The following is a 16,559-nucleotide window of genomic DNA, read 5'->3' as shown; positions in this document are numbered from 1 at the left end:
TCTTTCCTTCCCAGAGCTGGATCCAAACTCAGCAGGCCCTCGTGCTCTTTTCTTATTGTCCTCAGTTTTCTTAGCGGAGAAGAGCTAGTCCAGGTAACTGACCAGGCCCGAGTTTGAGGGCCTGAGCCAGTGGTGAGCACGTAGTCCATGCATACTCTTTGTGCTCACTGTCTTTTGCTGCTGGGCCTGCTCTGTCCCCGTCCCCTTAGAACCCCTGGTAGGGGCAGCAGCCATTGGGTACACCAGAGACATGGGCATGCTCCGCATGGGCTGCCACCTGGAGCACAGTCCCTTGGCCACACACACTGGGGCTCTCTGTCGGTCCTTGCTGGGCTTGGTGCTGGTGCTCATGCTGGTGCTGGTGCTGGTGCTTGGCCTGGGTTTGGGGCCTGGCCAGGTGGCTGAGCAGGGCATGAGTTGTGACTCTGGTGACTGCGGGGGTACCTGAAGCCACCAGCCCTAACACATCGGCCTCTGTGTCATCTGGGCTGCCACGAAGGATGAGGGGGCAGGCCCATGTACTAATTTCAGACTTGGCCACTAGGTTGCTGAGTAGCACCCCGGTGCTTGGCGACAGGTGTCGAGAGCCGAAGGAGCTGTTGAGTGAGGAGACGAGAAGGAGCACAGAGCCGCTGCTGTCCACGGTGGCCAGGACACTGCTTACGGGCGTCTCAGGAGCTGGCAGCGGTGGTGGGCAGGGGTCAGAGCTGGGTCCTTTGGACTGCAGGGCTGCCTGCAGCAGTGCCAGCAGTTCTGGTCCAGCTGAGGGGCTGGGGGTGGTGAACAAGATGCCCTGGGCCAAAGGTAGCTTCAGTGCCGGCTCCAAGGTGGGCACGGGCTCCGCAGAGGGCCCCTCCAGCCCCAAGTCTTTGGCCAGCAGGCTCAGCAAGGCATTCCAAGCAAAGTCTGGGGCAGGGGTAAGTGCTGCCTTGCGCAGCACAGCTGCCAGTTTTGGATTGGTGGCTCGGTCCCCAGGGCCCAGGGGGGTCCCATCCGTGTGGCAAAGTAGTGGACAGAGGCCCTTTGTACCGTGGGCTGCCAGAGCCTGGGCCAAAGGTGTGTCTACCAGGAAACCCTCCCGAGCCAGTGCGGTGGGGCCCGCCAGCAGCCGTGGCCAGGGCAGGCGGCCGAAGCGTGTGTGCAGCAGGTGCAGGGCAGGCAGAGCCAAGGGCAGCCCCTGGCCGGGGACCAGGCTCTGGGCTGGGCCTGATGTCAGGGCCGTTGAGTTGCCTGAGGAGCTATTGTGGAAGAGGCCCCAAAACATGGCACCTGGGGGAGACAAAGGTGTCACACAGGATTGGGACTCTAACTAGGGTCAGAGTCACTCAGAGCCCCAGAGGAAGGGCTACTGACTTACTCTGGGGTCAGGTGTTACTCACTGGGCGTGGAGACCCATCTGGGGTCAAGATCCCATGGGCCTTAAATCAAGGGTTGGGGTTACTGGCCAAGTCTTAGGTCACGCTCACTAACCAGCCTTGAGGACAGGGCTACTGACCGCCTGGGTGCCAGGTTGTCAATGGGGCCCAGGGTTGGGGTCACTGTCTGGGGCTGTGGATCACTGACCTAGACCTGTGGCATGAGGATGCACCACTGCCAGACACAAAGCTGCTCCGACTCCGGCGTCCACGACGTTGCCCCCAGCAACAAGCAGCTCTTGGCCCAGGTGGGAACACGTGGCTGCAGTAAGGAAGGGACTGTCATGGGGAGGGGCCTGGGACCAGTGACAGCGGCCCTTCCCCTCCCCTGGGCGGCTCTCATCACTGACCTGCAGGGCTGATGACGGCACCGTGGTGGTACACGCCGGGGCGATGGGAGTGCCCACTGGGTGGAGGGGCCACAGGGCCCAAGGTTCCTGTAGAGCTACCCCTGGTGTGCAGTTGCCACGTGGCCAGGGAGAAGCCAACAGCCAGCAGCAGCAGGGCGACGACTAGCTGGGGCCAGGCCCCTGGCCGAGTGCCAGCTTCTTTCCAACTTCTTCAGGAGAGAAGAGTATCCTGAGCCAGGGCCAAGGCAGGGGGGACACCCATGAACCCTAAAAGAACCCAGGGAACATAGCCCAAAAGGTCGATTTTGCTTGCAAGAGGAGTTTAAGTTTGCCACAGAGAAGGGCTCCCTGGCAGATGGTGCAGCGTGGACAGAAACATGAAGATTGGGGAGACTGAGGACAGCTATGGAGGGAGTCTCTGGAGAGGAGGTCGGAGAGACAGGGATGAGCCGGCCGGTAAGGAAGCCTGACAAGGGCTGGGCGGGTCTGAGGAGCAGGGCCCAGCCAGGGGTAGCCAGGCCGCAACCTGCTCAGCAGGTATCTCCTGCGCCAGGAGTGGGGGGGTGGGGGTGGGGGCTGGGAACCTTTGACAGAGCAGCTAGCAGTCCTGGCTTAGTTCAAATGTCCCTTCAGATGCAGACAGACACGGTCCCTTCAGACTGTGAATTGACTGGTTCAGGCTGGGTCTCGGGCTGTAGCTGCAGCCTAGGTTCCTCCAATTCAATCAGAAATTTCCTGGAGCGGAGCCAAGTAGAGGGAAGTCTGGCTCCGCTAGGGACCCCGGAGGAAGGCGTTTACTGGCCCCAGTCCTGAGTTGCCAGGTGCCCAGACCCATCCCTGACTCACCCAGAGGAGTCCTGGGGCTTCCAGGGGTCGGGAACAAGTGGCTTTGAAAACTCCTCCTCTTCTTCCTCAGACTCTAAGCTCTGCTCCCAGAGCAGCAGCTGCTGGTAGTGCACACGCCCTGCTGGGTCTTCCATGGCCCCACAGCGCCTGCCTCAGCCTCCCTGTCTGCCAGCCTTCCCAGCTGAGAGTCAGGAGGCCCTGCCCAAGCCAGGCAGATGGGAGGTGGAGGCAGCCTTGGGGAAGGGTGTTGTGGAACCTAGAACAGGTTTGGGCGGGTCACGGGGCCAGGGAGGCTGTGCCTGCCCCATTAGGGCGCAGAGGCCTGGGGCTCTCATGGCAGGGGGCTTTGTCAGGGGACACAGTCCAGGGAGGAAGCAGAGGCCCAATCCTCAGGCCACAGCCATAGGCCCTGAGATCCAGGATGCTTGCTGGCTCCCTCGTTAGGGGATGCAGCCCCAGGCCCCCCAGGCCTGCTCGGGATGCTAATCTAGGCGCAGTGGAACTTGAATTGGGACTACAGTTACATTGTTGCTTGGATTGGGCCTCAGTTCGTGAGTTGACTCTATGTAGAGGTGTCTGGTGTCTGGCTGGGGTCAAGGCTCAGCCCAGGCTCAGCCCGAGGCCGCTCCAGGGATTTGGGATTCTCCATCTGGGGAGCTCCTGGAGGTGAAGGCACAGCCATGTGGCTCTTGACCACCAGGTGGCACTACAGACCCATTAGGGAGCCACAACCTGGAAACCATGTTTCCAAATTCCCTCACTGGCGAACTCACACCAAGGACCTCTAATGTGGCAAAATCAGAATCCCAAAGAACGTCACAGAACAAGTTACAGATTCCAGTCTCATCCATCCTCTAGTCACGTCTCTGCTGAGCATCCTGCTACGACCACCCCGAACCTCCCTCTTCCCTGCCTCAAACCCCCAGCCGAGGGACCCCGCAGGTCAGTCCGCCCCCCTGCTTCCTGCTTCCCATGGACGAATCAAGGCTGATGCAGGAAGCCGCCCCACCCAACTGCAAACGCCCTTCCAGGCTACTCCCCGCTCCCCACCTCGTGCCACTCCTTGCCCCTTGCTCTGCCCCGCCCCTCCCACCCCTCGCCTATTTCCCCAGGTGCCTCTCTCTCTCCTGGACCCCCGCCTCCCGTAGCGTCACGTCTTCTCTCTTGGTTCCTTCTCAACAATATTTAAAAAGGGTCGAGTCCTCGCCTCAGAAATTCCTCGCCTACGTCTGTACCCAGCAGACATGCTCTAGAATGTTCCCAGCAGCCCTGATGGGAACCGTCCCAAATCGGAAAGCGCCCGCGCAGCCAGCAGCGGCAGTGTGACCGGCGCAGTCACAGGGGCGCACTCCGCGGCGGCGCGGAGGACGGCCGGCAGCTGCATGCCATAACATACATGACACACACAGCGGTGAGGGGAAAAAGGCAGACACCAAAGAGCACATGCTTTTTGCTTCCATTTATATAAAGTACAAGAACAAGTCAAACTAGTTTCTGCCATGGGGAGCAGACGGTGGCGGGAAAGGCACGAGAGGGCGCCTGGGACGCCGGTGACATCCTGTTTCTCAATCCAATGTTGCTTACACGAGTGTGCTGCCGTGAAAGTGCACCCCGCTCTCCACGTGGGACACGTCCACTTTTATTTATTTCAATAAAAAGTTTTTTGAAAAACACCTCAAGTCTTTTCTCTGTTAAAACAACCACCACAAAAATCATCCTTCAATCCCACTGGACTTCCAGCCACGGCCCTTTCCCTGGGCCTCTTCACAAGCAGGTTGGGTTGGTCCTCTGGCTTCAGTGTACAGTGGAATCACCTAGGGAGCTTGTTAAACCGGGTTGCTGGGCTCCATTCCCAGAGAGCTTGACTTTGCAGGTGTGGCGTAGGGACCTGCAGTTCGTTTTCCTAACTCCCAGGCGACCCTGGAACGGCGCTTCGAGTAGTGCTGATCTACAAAAAGACTCTCCGCACCTGCTGCCTCCATTGCCTGGCTCCCCATGTTTCCCCCACAGCCCACCGCAAGCTGCTTTCCATTCCCAAACTCCCCAGAGAAACCTTTGGTTTCCAGATTTTCTGATTTTTTTTTCCTTTTCCTCCTTACCCTCCTCTTCTCGTTACTGTTGGTTTGTTTTCTCTTTCAATGTTGCTGGTTATATTTTTCTTGCTTGTTGTGATTTTTTACACCAATAAAAAAAATAATAAACCCAATGGAAATAGCACAGGCTGTCACCTTTTCTCTTTGCCAAGGGGGGCGCGGGGTGGGGACTCCCCTGATTCCCAATGGTAATCTGCTCTTATTTAATAAAATAATTTGATTTCGCTTCCTGGTAACACACTGTGGGGAAGTTATAACCTCAGAGTGAGGGTCAGTCCTTCCTAAGAAAACGTGGTTGGGAACTGGATGTGTCTGTGCTCCCACCTCATCCCCTGCCCCATCCCCAGTCCGGCCCTGGGCTCCTAGCACTGGCTCCTTTTGTCCAGCACACGTGACTCTTTGGCGCCTGTCCAGCCAATATGACTCTGGTCTTAGAGCTATGACCCGACAAGTTCTTTGGAACCAAGGCCTCTGTTGATTGGGTCATGGGAACCTTCTGCTACATGGTCTTTCTCACTCTGGCAGGTCTGGGCCTGGACAGCACTGCCCCACATTCCAAGAGGTGACTGTTAGCTGAGCTTCAGTTTGACACCAAGCAGGCTCTGGGGATGAATGGTGGTCAGGCCAAGGCAGCTCCTGGGGCAGAGGGAGCCGGTCATTCCAGCGGCACTTAGAGATGGTATTGGCTTTAGGACATCTGGGCCTCATCTAGTTTTTGCCACTGACTCACTACGTGACTGCAAGCAAGACATTTAACCTCTGGGAGTCTTGACTCCACTTCTGTTAAAAAAAAAAAAAGTCTAACAATATCTATCCTCCCAGGGTTATTGTGAGGATTCAACAAGCATTTAAAGCATTTAGATCAGTATCTGGAACAGAGTGGACCTTCCAAAACACATGAATTCCTTGCTCTCTGTTCTGTGAAACTGACTATTGCAAAGCTGAATGGTACGGGAAGTCCCTGCCCCCGCAACCACACACACAGACACGCACACCACACGCCACTCACACGGTGGCTCTAAGTCTGAAGTACAGAACTACAGAGTCATTCATGCCCTTCATTCATTTCCTCACTTTATCTTTGACTCACTCTCTTAGTCTAATGGTTCTCATCACTCATTCACTCTCTTATCCTAAATGGTTTTCAACCTTATCCTAATGGTTCTGCACATTAGAATCACCTGATAAAATCCCAATACCCAGGCAGACCAATTAAACAATGAAATCAGACCTTTAGGTTGCAGATTCATTGGTAGTGCCTTTAAAGCTTTCCAGGTGTTCCTGGACGGGTAGCTAAGTTGGTGGGAGCATCGTCCCGACTCAACAAGGTTTCAGTTTGATCCCTCATCAGGGCACACACAAGACTCAACCAATGAATGCACAAATAGGTGGAACAACAAATCGATGTCCCTCTCTCTCTAAGAATCAATTTTTAAAATAGCTTCTCAAGTGTTTTCAGTGTGTAGCCAAGGTTGTGAATCACTGTCTTATCTAGGCCCCTAGTCCAGTGATTTCTGCAGCTGGAATCACTACCAGGGATTAAAAAAAATACCAATATGCTGGTCCTTCCCTTTCCCCAAGTCTCACACCAATGGCATCAGTATCTCTGGAAGTCAGCCTAGGTCATCATGGTAGTTTGTTTGTTTGTTGTTGTTTTAAAAGATATTATTTATTTATTTTTAGACAGAGGGGGTGGGAGGGAGAGAGAGGAGGAGAGAAACATCAACGTGTGGTTGCTTCTTGCGCACCTCATACTGGGGATCTGGCCCGCAACCCAGGCATATGCCCTGATTGGAAATTGACAACCAATGGCCCTTTGGTTTGCAGGCCAGTGCTCAGTCCACAGTGCCACACAAGCCTGGGCTTGGGTTGTTTTTTTTAAAAAAAATCCTCACATGAGGATATGTTTATTGATTTTAGCGGGGGGGAGAGATGAGTGAGAGAACAATGATGTAAGAAATATTGATTGGTTGCCTCCTGTACCGCCCTGACTAGAGATTGAACCCGCAGCCTTTTGCTGTATGGGACGATGCTCCAACCGACTTAATCACCTGGCCAGGGCATTGTAATAGTTTTTAAAGCTCCCCAAGGGATTATAATGGGTAGCCAGGTTTGAGTGCTGCTTATAAATAATAATACCCTCACAGGTGCATTTCTCAGGCATTCACTGAGCACCTCTTTGAGGTGTGTGTGCTGGGGGAGGGCAGGGAGGAGCTCAGGAACAGCTGAAGGTCGGATGTCCCCCAGTCCATGGGGCACATCCTCCAGCAGCCCTGGCTGCTCCCTCCATCAGAAGGGCCCCAAGAGGCCAACAATCTGCTTTTTTCCAGTCCCTTCAAGCTGACCTCCCTGCTCATCACCTCTCTGGCTCAGACCTGCTGTGTGTGTTGACTTTACAATTGGCTCCCTGGGACCCGCTGAGATTTGACTCTGATTATAGATTGGGACGCGTGCAATTCCAACCCATGTTATTCAAGGGTCAATTGTAACAATAAGAATTAAGTCAAACTGCAGCTGCTATTTCAGGTGTTTCTTAATTGGTGAAAATCAACACAGCCCCTGGCAAATGCTTTATTCTCTATCCCAATAAGCAGAGAATCCAGAAGTCATTTGTTTTTACCCGATAGGGATAGCAGTCTACCTTCAAACTCTTGCTTTAGAGTTATGGCAACACAGTGGCCAGTGTTGGCGTCAGGGGTACAGGCTGTGACATCTGGCGCCCCGATGAGGTGAAGAGCAGTGGCTTCCCCAGACCTTTCCGCAGCATGACTCTGAGAGTTGGTCCTCTCCGCATATCCATCCTGTGAGCTGGTTCTCAGACAGCACCCCCCACCCCCACCCCCACTTTCTGTGCACACACAGACCTTTCCTAAGTTTGTTTCCTATTTAATTCAGGTGGAAGTGTGGCCTTTGCTTACAGCTCATAACGTTGACGGGTGCACTGGTGCACATACACCTAGGAGTCTCTGGAGGGCAGCAGACATCATATGCACTTGAGGTGGGGGCGGGCAGGGGGTGGTGTATGGTGCCAGGCAGAGGCAACACATTGAAACTGGCTCAAAGGCCCTAAAAACCTAGCGGGCAAGGAGGACATATGCGCTCTCCTGACGCTGCCAGCTCCCAGGGAAAGTGTGTCTCAGACCCAGGCTTAGAATGGGAAAGTTCAACTCCAGTAAGAGGTCATTGGTCAGTCTCTTTTCTGAATATTTCTAAAGCAGGAGGCCTGAATCAGGAAGTACCTTTGGTGTCCCTTTCCTGGCAGCATCTAGCTCTTTATTCGTTGCCTTATCTTTTGTCAAAAGTGTTTCAGTTGCCGTTGGGCACCATTCTTGTCTTCCTTATTTACCTTCGACATTACCAGCTGTAGTAGGGTTGTCACGTTTTCAGCTCTCTACTCTCTAGTCTCTTTCCTAGCAGCATCCAGATTTTCTATGGGGGAATTATTCCCCTCCCCAACGCCTCCCTGCTGTGTAGAGTCCTGCTGAGTTCCAAGGTTTGGGGGCTGGTCAAGGAAAAAAACCCAAGACCACAAGATGGCAGTAGCGCCCAATGAGCTGTATTTGGGAGGTGACTGGGCGTGGCCGCATGGAGGGGAAGTCCCCCGCTAACCGCAGAGGACCTTCTAGGGATAGCAGTGCTGGGTAGCACCTGGAAGGGGAATGGGCAAGGGACCTCCTGGGGGAGAAGGGACTCAGAGAAGGGATTTACGCACGTGTCTAGGTGAGGAGGGGAGTCTCTGGGTCTGAGAACTCTGAAGGGCAACAGTGGCTTGGGGTCTTAGAGCCCTGGGATTTGTCTTTATGGGCAGCTGGCATTGGGGTCAAGTTTTACAAGTTATGCAAAGCAGGCAGGCACTCGATGGCTAAAAATATGCTCACTGAGTTTGTCTCTGGTGGTCTTTTGAGCTCTCAGGTCCCCGCCTGCTACGGAGAAATAAACACCATCGGGGCGGATCTGTCGCCCGCAGGGGTCCTCTATGGCCCATTTATACAACAGGTTGAAAATCTCAAGGGCCTGTCTCCCACACTCTCTCCCACACTCTCTCCCACACCAGAAGCAGAGGGAGCAAATCCTTCCTGGAACTGCCCCCCTGGTAGGGGCAAGGGGCAGATAGACGCAGGGCCAAGGCCCAGCCAGTCAGACAATTGCCCTCAGGTCCTTTAATTAGAGCGAGTGACTTCACTGCTCGGAGCTGAGATTCATTGACAGGTCTCACCCTCGAAGAGACGCCACCACGCTTCTGGCTTCTTAATCTTTTAGAGCAGGTTTTGTCCTCCAGGTTACGCGTTGAATGACAGAACAGAGGAGTGACCAAGTAACAATTTCCTCAATTCTTCCCAAAGCGTTTGCCTTTTCTCTTTCTTCCTTCCTGGAACCCAGATTCCGGACCTGAGCCGTGGGGATCGAGGCGCTACGGTGAGGGGGGTGTGGTAAGGAGCTAAGAGGGGCCTATGTCTGATGGCTTTTGAACCAGCTATAAGCCCTGGACTGTATGTCTTTAGATTTCTTGTCACAAGAGAAGAACAAGCCCCACCCATATTTGTGAAGTGTGAGGTTGAACAAATAGGGCTCACAGGGCGCCATAACGCGATTTTATTGTCTTTCCTCCCAATTTTCATTCAAACTTGTTCTGTGGGGATGGTTCATCGCCACCCTGTACATTGAACACAGGGCAGGTCCGTGTCTTCTCCAGAGGTTCTCCGTTGGTTAAAAGGTTCCCGGGTCACTTCAAGTTATAAGAGCCTCGTTCCAGTAATGGCAGTTAAAAACCCAGATGGGATGGTCAAATGCGTGGAGGTGGAGGGTGGAACAGTGGATGCCAGGGGCAGGGGCGGCGGGGAGGGAGAGTTATTCTTCAGTGGGTGGAGGTTTCAGTTGGGGATGATGAAAATGTCCTTGAGATGGATGGACAACAGTGCAAGTGTATCTGGTGTCACTGAATTGTGGTTAAAATGGTAAATTGTGTTATTTATATTTTACCACAATAAAGAACCAAGAGAAAATTTGACAATTCATTTAAGATTAAAAACTCCTCCCTAGCACCTTCTTGGTCTGTTCTGGGTAGAGAGCATGCAACCCGGAAAAGGGTACAAGCGTGCATGAGTGTGTGTGAGTGTGCAAACGTGTGAGAGAGGACGGTGCGTATCTGATTAACTCCTTCCCAGTTTTCCCTTCTCTCACTGTGCTTGCAGCCTGAAATTCTCTTCATCACGTACTAGGCTGCTTAAAAAAAAAAAAGAAAAAGAAAAAGAAAAACCCTTCAGTTTGCAGGACGATGCCCAACCAACCGAACCACACCAGCTTGGGCCTTTGCTGCTTTTTGTTCCTTCAGAGTTGAAGTGGGAAAGAGAAGATGGGCGAGAAGGGTCTTATTCTGACCAATACTCTGTGAGCTGCCACACAATCTCCCCAGGCTTGGTATATGTTTAAGGATGACTCCTCATCTGTGGGGCTCTTTTGTAAGTTCTTCCAAAGCCCTCTGCCCACACCGTTACCTGGGGCTCTCACCCACAGGTGGGGCTCTTGGGGCGCACTGGTAGCTGGTCCCCTAGGCTGACAGGCAGCTCAGTCTGCAGCTTCCTGCTGTAAGGTCCCATCTTACCTCCAGGTGGCACTCTTAGACAGGTTTTTATACGGCTCTATGCCGGTCTTTGCTCTCTAAAGGCTCATACCTGGACCATGGGAAAATCAAGCATCCTTCTTTTGCCCCCAGCAGATTTTAGGGGTACCAGTTTCCAACGCAGCAAACTACTTTCATTTTATTATGCAAGTCTGTCATGCATTCTATTTTAAAAACCAGATTTATTGAGGTATAATTTACATAAAGTAAAAATCTTCAATGTTAATATATACAGCCACAATCAAGATAGGGAACACTTCTGCCCTGGCTGGTATGGCTCAGTGGATTGAGTGTCAGCCGACGAACTGAAAGGTCACCAGTTCAGTTCCCAGTCAGGGCACATGCCTGGGTTTCGGGCCAGTTCCCCGGGGGGGGGGGGTGCATGTGGGAAGCAACCAATTGATAGATCTCTGGCATATCGATATTTCTCTCCCTCTCTTTCCCCTTCCCTCCCCCTGCCCTAAAAATAAATAAATAAAATCTTTTTTAAAAAAAGATAAAAAATAACTTCTATCACCCAAAAAGTTTCCTTGTGTCCCTTTGCCTCACCTCTTACCTCTGACCCTTTGCAACCACCCATCGGATCGCTGTCCCTACACATTTCCCTTTAGTGTTTTGAGGATTTACATACTATAAATGGAATAATAACATATGTAATTATTCATATCTAGCTCCTTTCACATGGCATAAAGCCTTTAGGAAACATGCACGGTGTTGCAAGTATTAGTAGTTTTTTTTCTTTTTACTGATAAGCAGTATTCATTGTATCTATATACCCACTGATGGAGATTGAGTTGTTCCCAATTTTTTATTATTCTGAATATAGCTGCGATTAACATTTGTGTGCAAGTCTTTGTGTAAACACAGGCTTCCATTCCTCTTAGTAAATATCTAAGAGTGGGATTTCTGGATCATCTGGTAAGTATATGGTTAACTCAATAAAAAACTATCCAACTGTTTCCAAAGTAGCAGTGTCGTTTTGCATTCCTACCAGCAATGAAAGTTTCAGTTGTTCTGTGTTCTGGGGATCACTTAGTATAGTCAGTTTTCAAAATTTCAGGTACTCTAGTGTGTGTATATGTTTAGCGGTATCTCATTGTGGTTTTAATTTGCATTTCCCTAATGTCTAATGATGCTGAACATAATTTTGTTTGCTTATTTTTTTGTTACTGTATCTTTGGTGAAGTGTCTGTTCAAATCTTTTGCCCATTTAAAAATAACTTCTTATTATTGAGTTTTAAGAATTCCTTGTACATTCTAGATACAAGTCCTTTAGTGGATAAACATGTTTGGTAAATATGTTTTCTCTGTCTGTTGGCTTGCTTTTTCTTTTTCTTTTCTTTCTGTCTTCCTACCTTTCTAATTTCTTCCTCCCCTTTCTTCCCTCCCTTCCTTCCTTGCTTCCTTCCTTCCTTCCCTCCTTCCTTCCCTGCAATAAGTTTTTTTTGTTTCCATTGGATCCAGTGCATGGAAGAAGGCCCCTGGGCGGTTAGAAGGACGCTTAGTGGTTTCAGGGAGCAGCTCAGGCCAGAGGCAGATACTGGGGGGGGGGGGCGCAGAGGGGCCCCTCAAAGGCCTCGGGGCTCCAAAGGCTCCTGGTCGTGCTTGACAGGGAGCCTTGCGAAGACATACTCACCCAGCCCGCCGTGGGGCTGGGCGGCCTGCAGAGGTGAATCAGGTGGTCACCCAGTTTCGTGATGAGTTTCACCTCCTCTTCCGGGAAGTCACAGAGCTGAGGGTCTGTGCCGGTAGAACCAGAAGCAGGCAGATCCAAAAGGGCCTGGTCCAGGTTCTTCTCCAGGACCACGGCGGCTTTGGTGGCATCCTGAGTATCACCCCTTTCACCTCAGGAGGCTTCCGCACATTCTGGAAGAGGGCACAGCCACAATGTTGGTTTTGCAGCTCTAAAAGACCCTGGGCACCCTTGCGCTTCCCCTCAGCCATCTGGCCAACCTGCGGAAGAGGTGGCCCACGCCCTCCAGAGCCACTCCATACTGGTTGAAATAGAAGCCCAGAGAGAGGGAGGTGTGGGAGGCCCCCAGAGGCAGGTGACTAAGCAGTTGACGGCAGCTTCACCTGGGAGAAATAATTCTGTCAAATTTGGGAGCTCATAGTTGTTTGGCAATAAGGACTTAAGGTAAAAAAAAAAAAAAAAGTGTTGGCTGGTCCCGGAGGCTGAGGATGGCTGAGGTGGCTCTCAACACAGTGACTGGAAAAGAGGTGGGAGGGTGGTCGGAGGCTGGAAGAAGGGGTGTAGCTGAGCGTGTTCCGTGAAAACACTGTTGAAGCAAGAGACAGATCCGGAGGACCAGCGGGGGCCCTGCTGTCTGTTCGTTTTCCTAATGGTATCTTTCGAAGATCAAAACTTTTTATTTTTGATAAAATTCTACTTATCGTTTTGCTTTTGTCTAAGAAAGCTTTACCTTAACCCTAGGTCGTAAAGATTTTGCTTTTCTGTTTTTTTTTTTTTTTCCCAGAAGTATTACATTTTTAGCTTTTATAGTTAGGCCTCAGATTTATTTTGAATTAATTTTGGGCTATGGTGTGAGGTACAGGTCAAAGTTCATTTTATTTTTGCATCAGGTGTCTAATTATTCCATTCCAGCCCCATTTTTAGAAAAGACTATCCCTTCCCCACTTTTCAATATTTCCTGAAAATCAGTCAGCCATATACCTGTGTGAGCTTATTTCTGGACTCTTCTGTTCCATTGTTACTGCTCTCTATCCTAAACTGAGAGAAAGCTATATTAATTACTGGAGCTTTAGAGTGAGCCTGAAAATTGAGGAGTTTGCATCCTCCAACATGGTTTTTAAAAATTTTGGGATAAATTCTGGAAGGACCTTACCAATTTTTAAGCAAGAAAGCTTACAGGAATTTTGATTGGGATAGTGAGACTCTATAGGTCTATTTAGGGTGACTTGACAGCAAAATTGATTCTTGTGAATCATGAACATGGTATAGCTGTCTATTTAGCGCCTCTTTATCTCTGCAATATTTTGTCGCTTTCCATGTACAAGTGTGTTAAATATTTTGCTAAATATACCCTTGAGTGTTTTTGAGTTTTCTTCTATTGTAAATAGTATTGAGTTTTCTGCGTTTGAAAATACTATTGTAAATATATTTTTAAAAATTTCCACAGGGTGGTGCAGCCTCTGTGGAAAACAGTGAGGAAAAAAAAAATATTTCGGTGCCCCACAGTTTCTTGCTAATATAAAGAAATGCAATTGGCTTTTTAAAAAAGATTTTATTTATTTATTTATTTATTTAGAGATATGGGAAGGGAGGGAGAAAGAGAGGGAGAGAAACACTGATCAGTTGCCTCTTGCATGCGCCCCAACTGGGGACTGAACCTGCAACCCAGGCATGTGCCCTGACTGGGGATGGAACTGGCAACCTTTTGCTGTACCGTACGGCACGCAACCCAATGAGCCACACTGGTCAGGGATGCAATTGGCTTTTGTATATTGACCTTGATTCTTATATTCTGAGAACTTGCTAACCTCATTTATTAACTATATGTAGTAGATTTTAAAAAGACATTGCTTAAGGATTTCTGCATGGCCCTGACTGGTGTGGCTCAGTGGATGGAGTGCTGGTGTGCTAACCAGGGTCGCCAGTTTGATTCCTAGTCAGGGCACTTGCCTGGGTTGTGGGCCAGGTCCCCAGCTGGGGGTGTGCAAGAGAAAACCACACACTGATGTTTCTCTCCCTCTCTTTCTCCTTTCCTTCCCCTCTCTCTAAAAATAAATAAAGAAAATCTTTAAAAAAAAGATTTTCTGGATGGACAATCGTGTTTTGTGAATAAAGAGTTTTACTTCTTATCTAATCTGTTTTTTTTTATCTTGCCTTATTGTTCTCGCTAAGTAAGGCCTCACACTTATGAGATTTAAAATAGCTGTTTTAGAGTCTTTATCTACTAATCCTGTCATCGCTGTCATTTCTGGGTCTGTTTATATATACACATATGTATTTTCTTTATCCATTAATATGTTGATGAATAATTAGGTTGTTTCCCTGTCTTGGCTACTGTGAATAATGCTGCAATCCTTGGTGTGTTACAAGGTCTCTCCATTCTGGCTGGTGGCAATAGGGACTAATCCTACTTCCCTGTCAACTCTAGTAATTGTTTGTTCTACTATTTTATGGTGGTTCTTTCCCTTGCCTTGGGTAGTTTCCTCTCACACATGAATATACCAATTCTTACTCCCCACCTCCAGGAGTCCTCTTGGCAGATGTCGGGTGCTCTACAGGTCTCTAGGAAACTCCTTCCTCCTCAGTGCTTTGCCCTGAAAATTCTAGCTGCCTTGACCTCTGAACTCCAGGCTTCGCCTCCTCAACTCATTGGGGCTGCTGGGTTCTGCTTAGGATCCTGCTGCCTGTACTTGGCCAGGAAACTGCCTCCAGGCTTTAAGTGAGAGTGTCAACATTGTTTCTCTTCTCTCAGGGATCACAGTCCTGTGCTACCTGTTGTTCAATGTCTGAAAATATCGTTTATATATTTTCTCCAGATTTCTAATTATTTACAGGAGGAGGGGCAATTCTTGAGGCAGGTGATCCTTCACAGGCAGAAGTGGAAGTCCTCCTTATTAGATTTTTGAGGCATGGATCAGAGACCATTCTTTAAGTTACTGAGGAACTCTGCTTTGTTCTCAGGTGGACCCCTAGTTCCTGGAACCATCAACAGCTTATTGATTGATTGACTGACACATGTCAACTTTCTGAGTGGTCCTGTTGAAGCCCTTTTCCCTAGACCTCTGGTAAGGGACAAACATAACACACTTCCACCCCGGCCCCTCCCCCATTACTGGGGGAAGGTTGGTGGTGGGAATCATTGTGTAGATCTCTCCAAATAAATGCTACCTCTACTTTGTTAACCCCTCTCAGCTTCTCCAACTCCCTTTGTGAGCTTGACGGGGAGGTCAGCTAAGGGTCAAAAACTGGTTGTCAACCACCCCCTTGGCAAGTCCTGCCTGGCTGGTGTCACCCCGCTCTGCACTGTGGGAGTCACTGGCACCCATCGTCCTGTGGTCTCAGTCAGTACTGAGACAAGCTCTCATATCCTGTCACACTGTTTAAGCCACTGCAAGCAGGTTTCTGTCATACTACCTAACTCGTCTACGCTCTGAGGGGGAAAAATGGCTCCTGGGACACATGGATAATTTTGACCTAATTTGGGCAACTGAGTGGGACTGGGGTAGGAGAGCGACATCCTGTGGGACTGGGGGTGGGTATGATAGGGATTGGGATGGGGTGCACTGGGAGGGACTGTGGGGGCTGAGAGAAACCAACAGGCTTTAGGGACACTGGGAGTAGATGAGGGTGGGTAGGGAGGCTCAGAGGGCTGGAGGTCCTGGAAGGAATGGGGACAATAAGAGGGATGGGGAAGCAGGGAGGCTGGAAGGACTAGGAGAAAGGGGGGTGATATCCGGTTTCCATGGGCACAGAGATGAAGCCAAACGTCAACTAGGGAGAGTTGGAGAGGCCTGGGTGGGGGTTGGGAAGGACAAGAAGCTATTTCTTGTATAGAGAAAAAAATTTAAATTTCTTTTATTGTGGTAAAATATACGTAATATTTACCATTTAAAGCATTTCAATTTATAGTTTAATTAAGTACATTCACAATGTTGAACAACCATCCCCCTAATCCATCTCCAGAACTTTCTCATCTTCCCAAACAGAAACCCATTAAACAATAACTCCTTCTTACTCCCAGCCTCTGGCAGCATTTATTCTACTTTTTGTCTCAGACAGAAAAAACTTTAAGCCGTAATTTCCTTGTCCCTAAACATCTTCCTTGCAGAGGTGTGGGGACTGGGAGGCAGGGAGGGGCTGGGGGACGGGGCAGGTGGAGGAGAGCCTCGGAAGCCTGTGCAGAATTGGAGGCCATGGGGGGCTGAGGGGGGTCTGAGAGGGCCTGGGGGCCTGGGAAGGGGCTGGAGGTGGCATCCGAGGGCTCACAGGGGGGCCAAGAGAGGCCTCAACCCAGTGGCTGTGACCAGGTTTTTGCCACCATGCAAGAAAGAATTCTGGAACAACACAAAGAGATTTGTTGAAGTGAGGCACTCAGGGAGGGAGGGAGTGCGGGAGGCCTCGGAGAACAAGTCGCCCCATAGGGTCTTAGTGAATGTTTTCATCGGCTATGGGCAAGGGGAGGGAATGGGGGAGGTTCAGGGTCTCTGATGCAGAGGGGCTGGTCATCAGCCCAGCTCATCTCAGTCCTTCCTCTTGGGATGG

At 50.3% G+C, this 16,559-nt stretch overlaps 1 protein-coding gene and 1 pseudogene across 1 annotated transcript; both read right to left on the bottom strand.

Moving 5' to 3' along the window:
• Positions 1-205: 205 nt before the first annotated feature.
• GGT6 (gamma-glutamyltransferase 6) lies at positions 206-2,745 on the bottom strand. Its single transcript, XM_054575641.1, has 4 exons — positions 2,612-2,745; positions 1,766-1,974; positions 1,564-1,677; positions 206-1,269 (listed from the first exon to the last, which is right to left on the bottom strand). Exons 1-4 carry the CDS (start codon positions 2,743-2,745, stop codon positions 206-208), a joined length of 1,521 nt encoding a protein of 506 aa, XP_054431616.1.
• Positions 2,746-11,892: 9,147 nt separating this feature from the next.
• Positions 11,893-12,436, bottom strand: LOC129072261 (ferritin light chain-like; annotated as a pseudogene).
• Positions 12,437-16,559: the final 4,123 nt, after the last annotated feature.

Source organism: Pteronotus mesoamericanus, unplaced genomic scaffold (genome assembly GCF_021234165.1).
Source record: "Pteronotus mesoamericanus isolate MK-2021 breed Mesoamerican mustached bat unplaced genomic scaffold, CSHL_Meso_final contig_317, whole genome shotgun sequence".
NCBI classification, from domain to species: Eukaryota; Metazoa; Chordata; class Mammalia; order Chiroptera; family Mormoopidae; genus Pteronotus; species Pteronotus mesoamericanus.
This window is presented reverse-complemented; position numbering and strand designations above follow the sequence as displayed.

Bases quoted from the DNA above. Each gene is read 5' to 3' on its own strand.
- GGT6 (XM_054575641.1), bottom strand. From the start codon at position 2,745: ATGGAAGACCCAGCAGGGCGTGTGCACTACCAGCAGCTGCTGCTCTGG. The intron at 1,975-2,611 runs GTGAGTCAGGGA...TCTCTCCTGAAG, and splicing joins AAGCCCCAGGACTCCTCTGG to AAGTTGGAAAGAAGCTGGCA. The intron at 1,678-1,765 runs GTCAGTGATGAG...TCCTTACTGCAG, and splicing joins TGCCGTCATCAGCCCTGCAG to CCACGTGTTCCCACCTGGGC.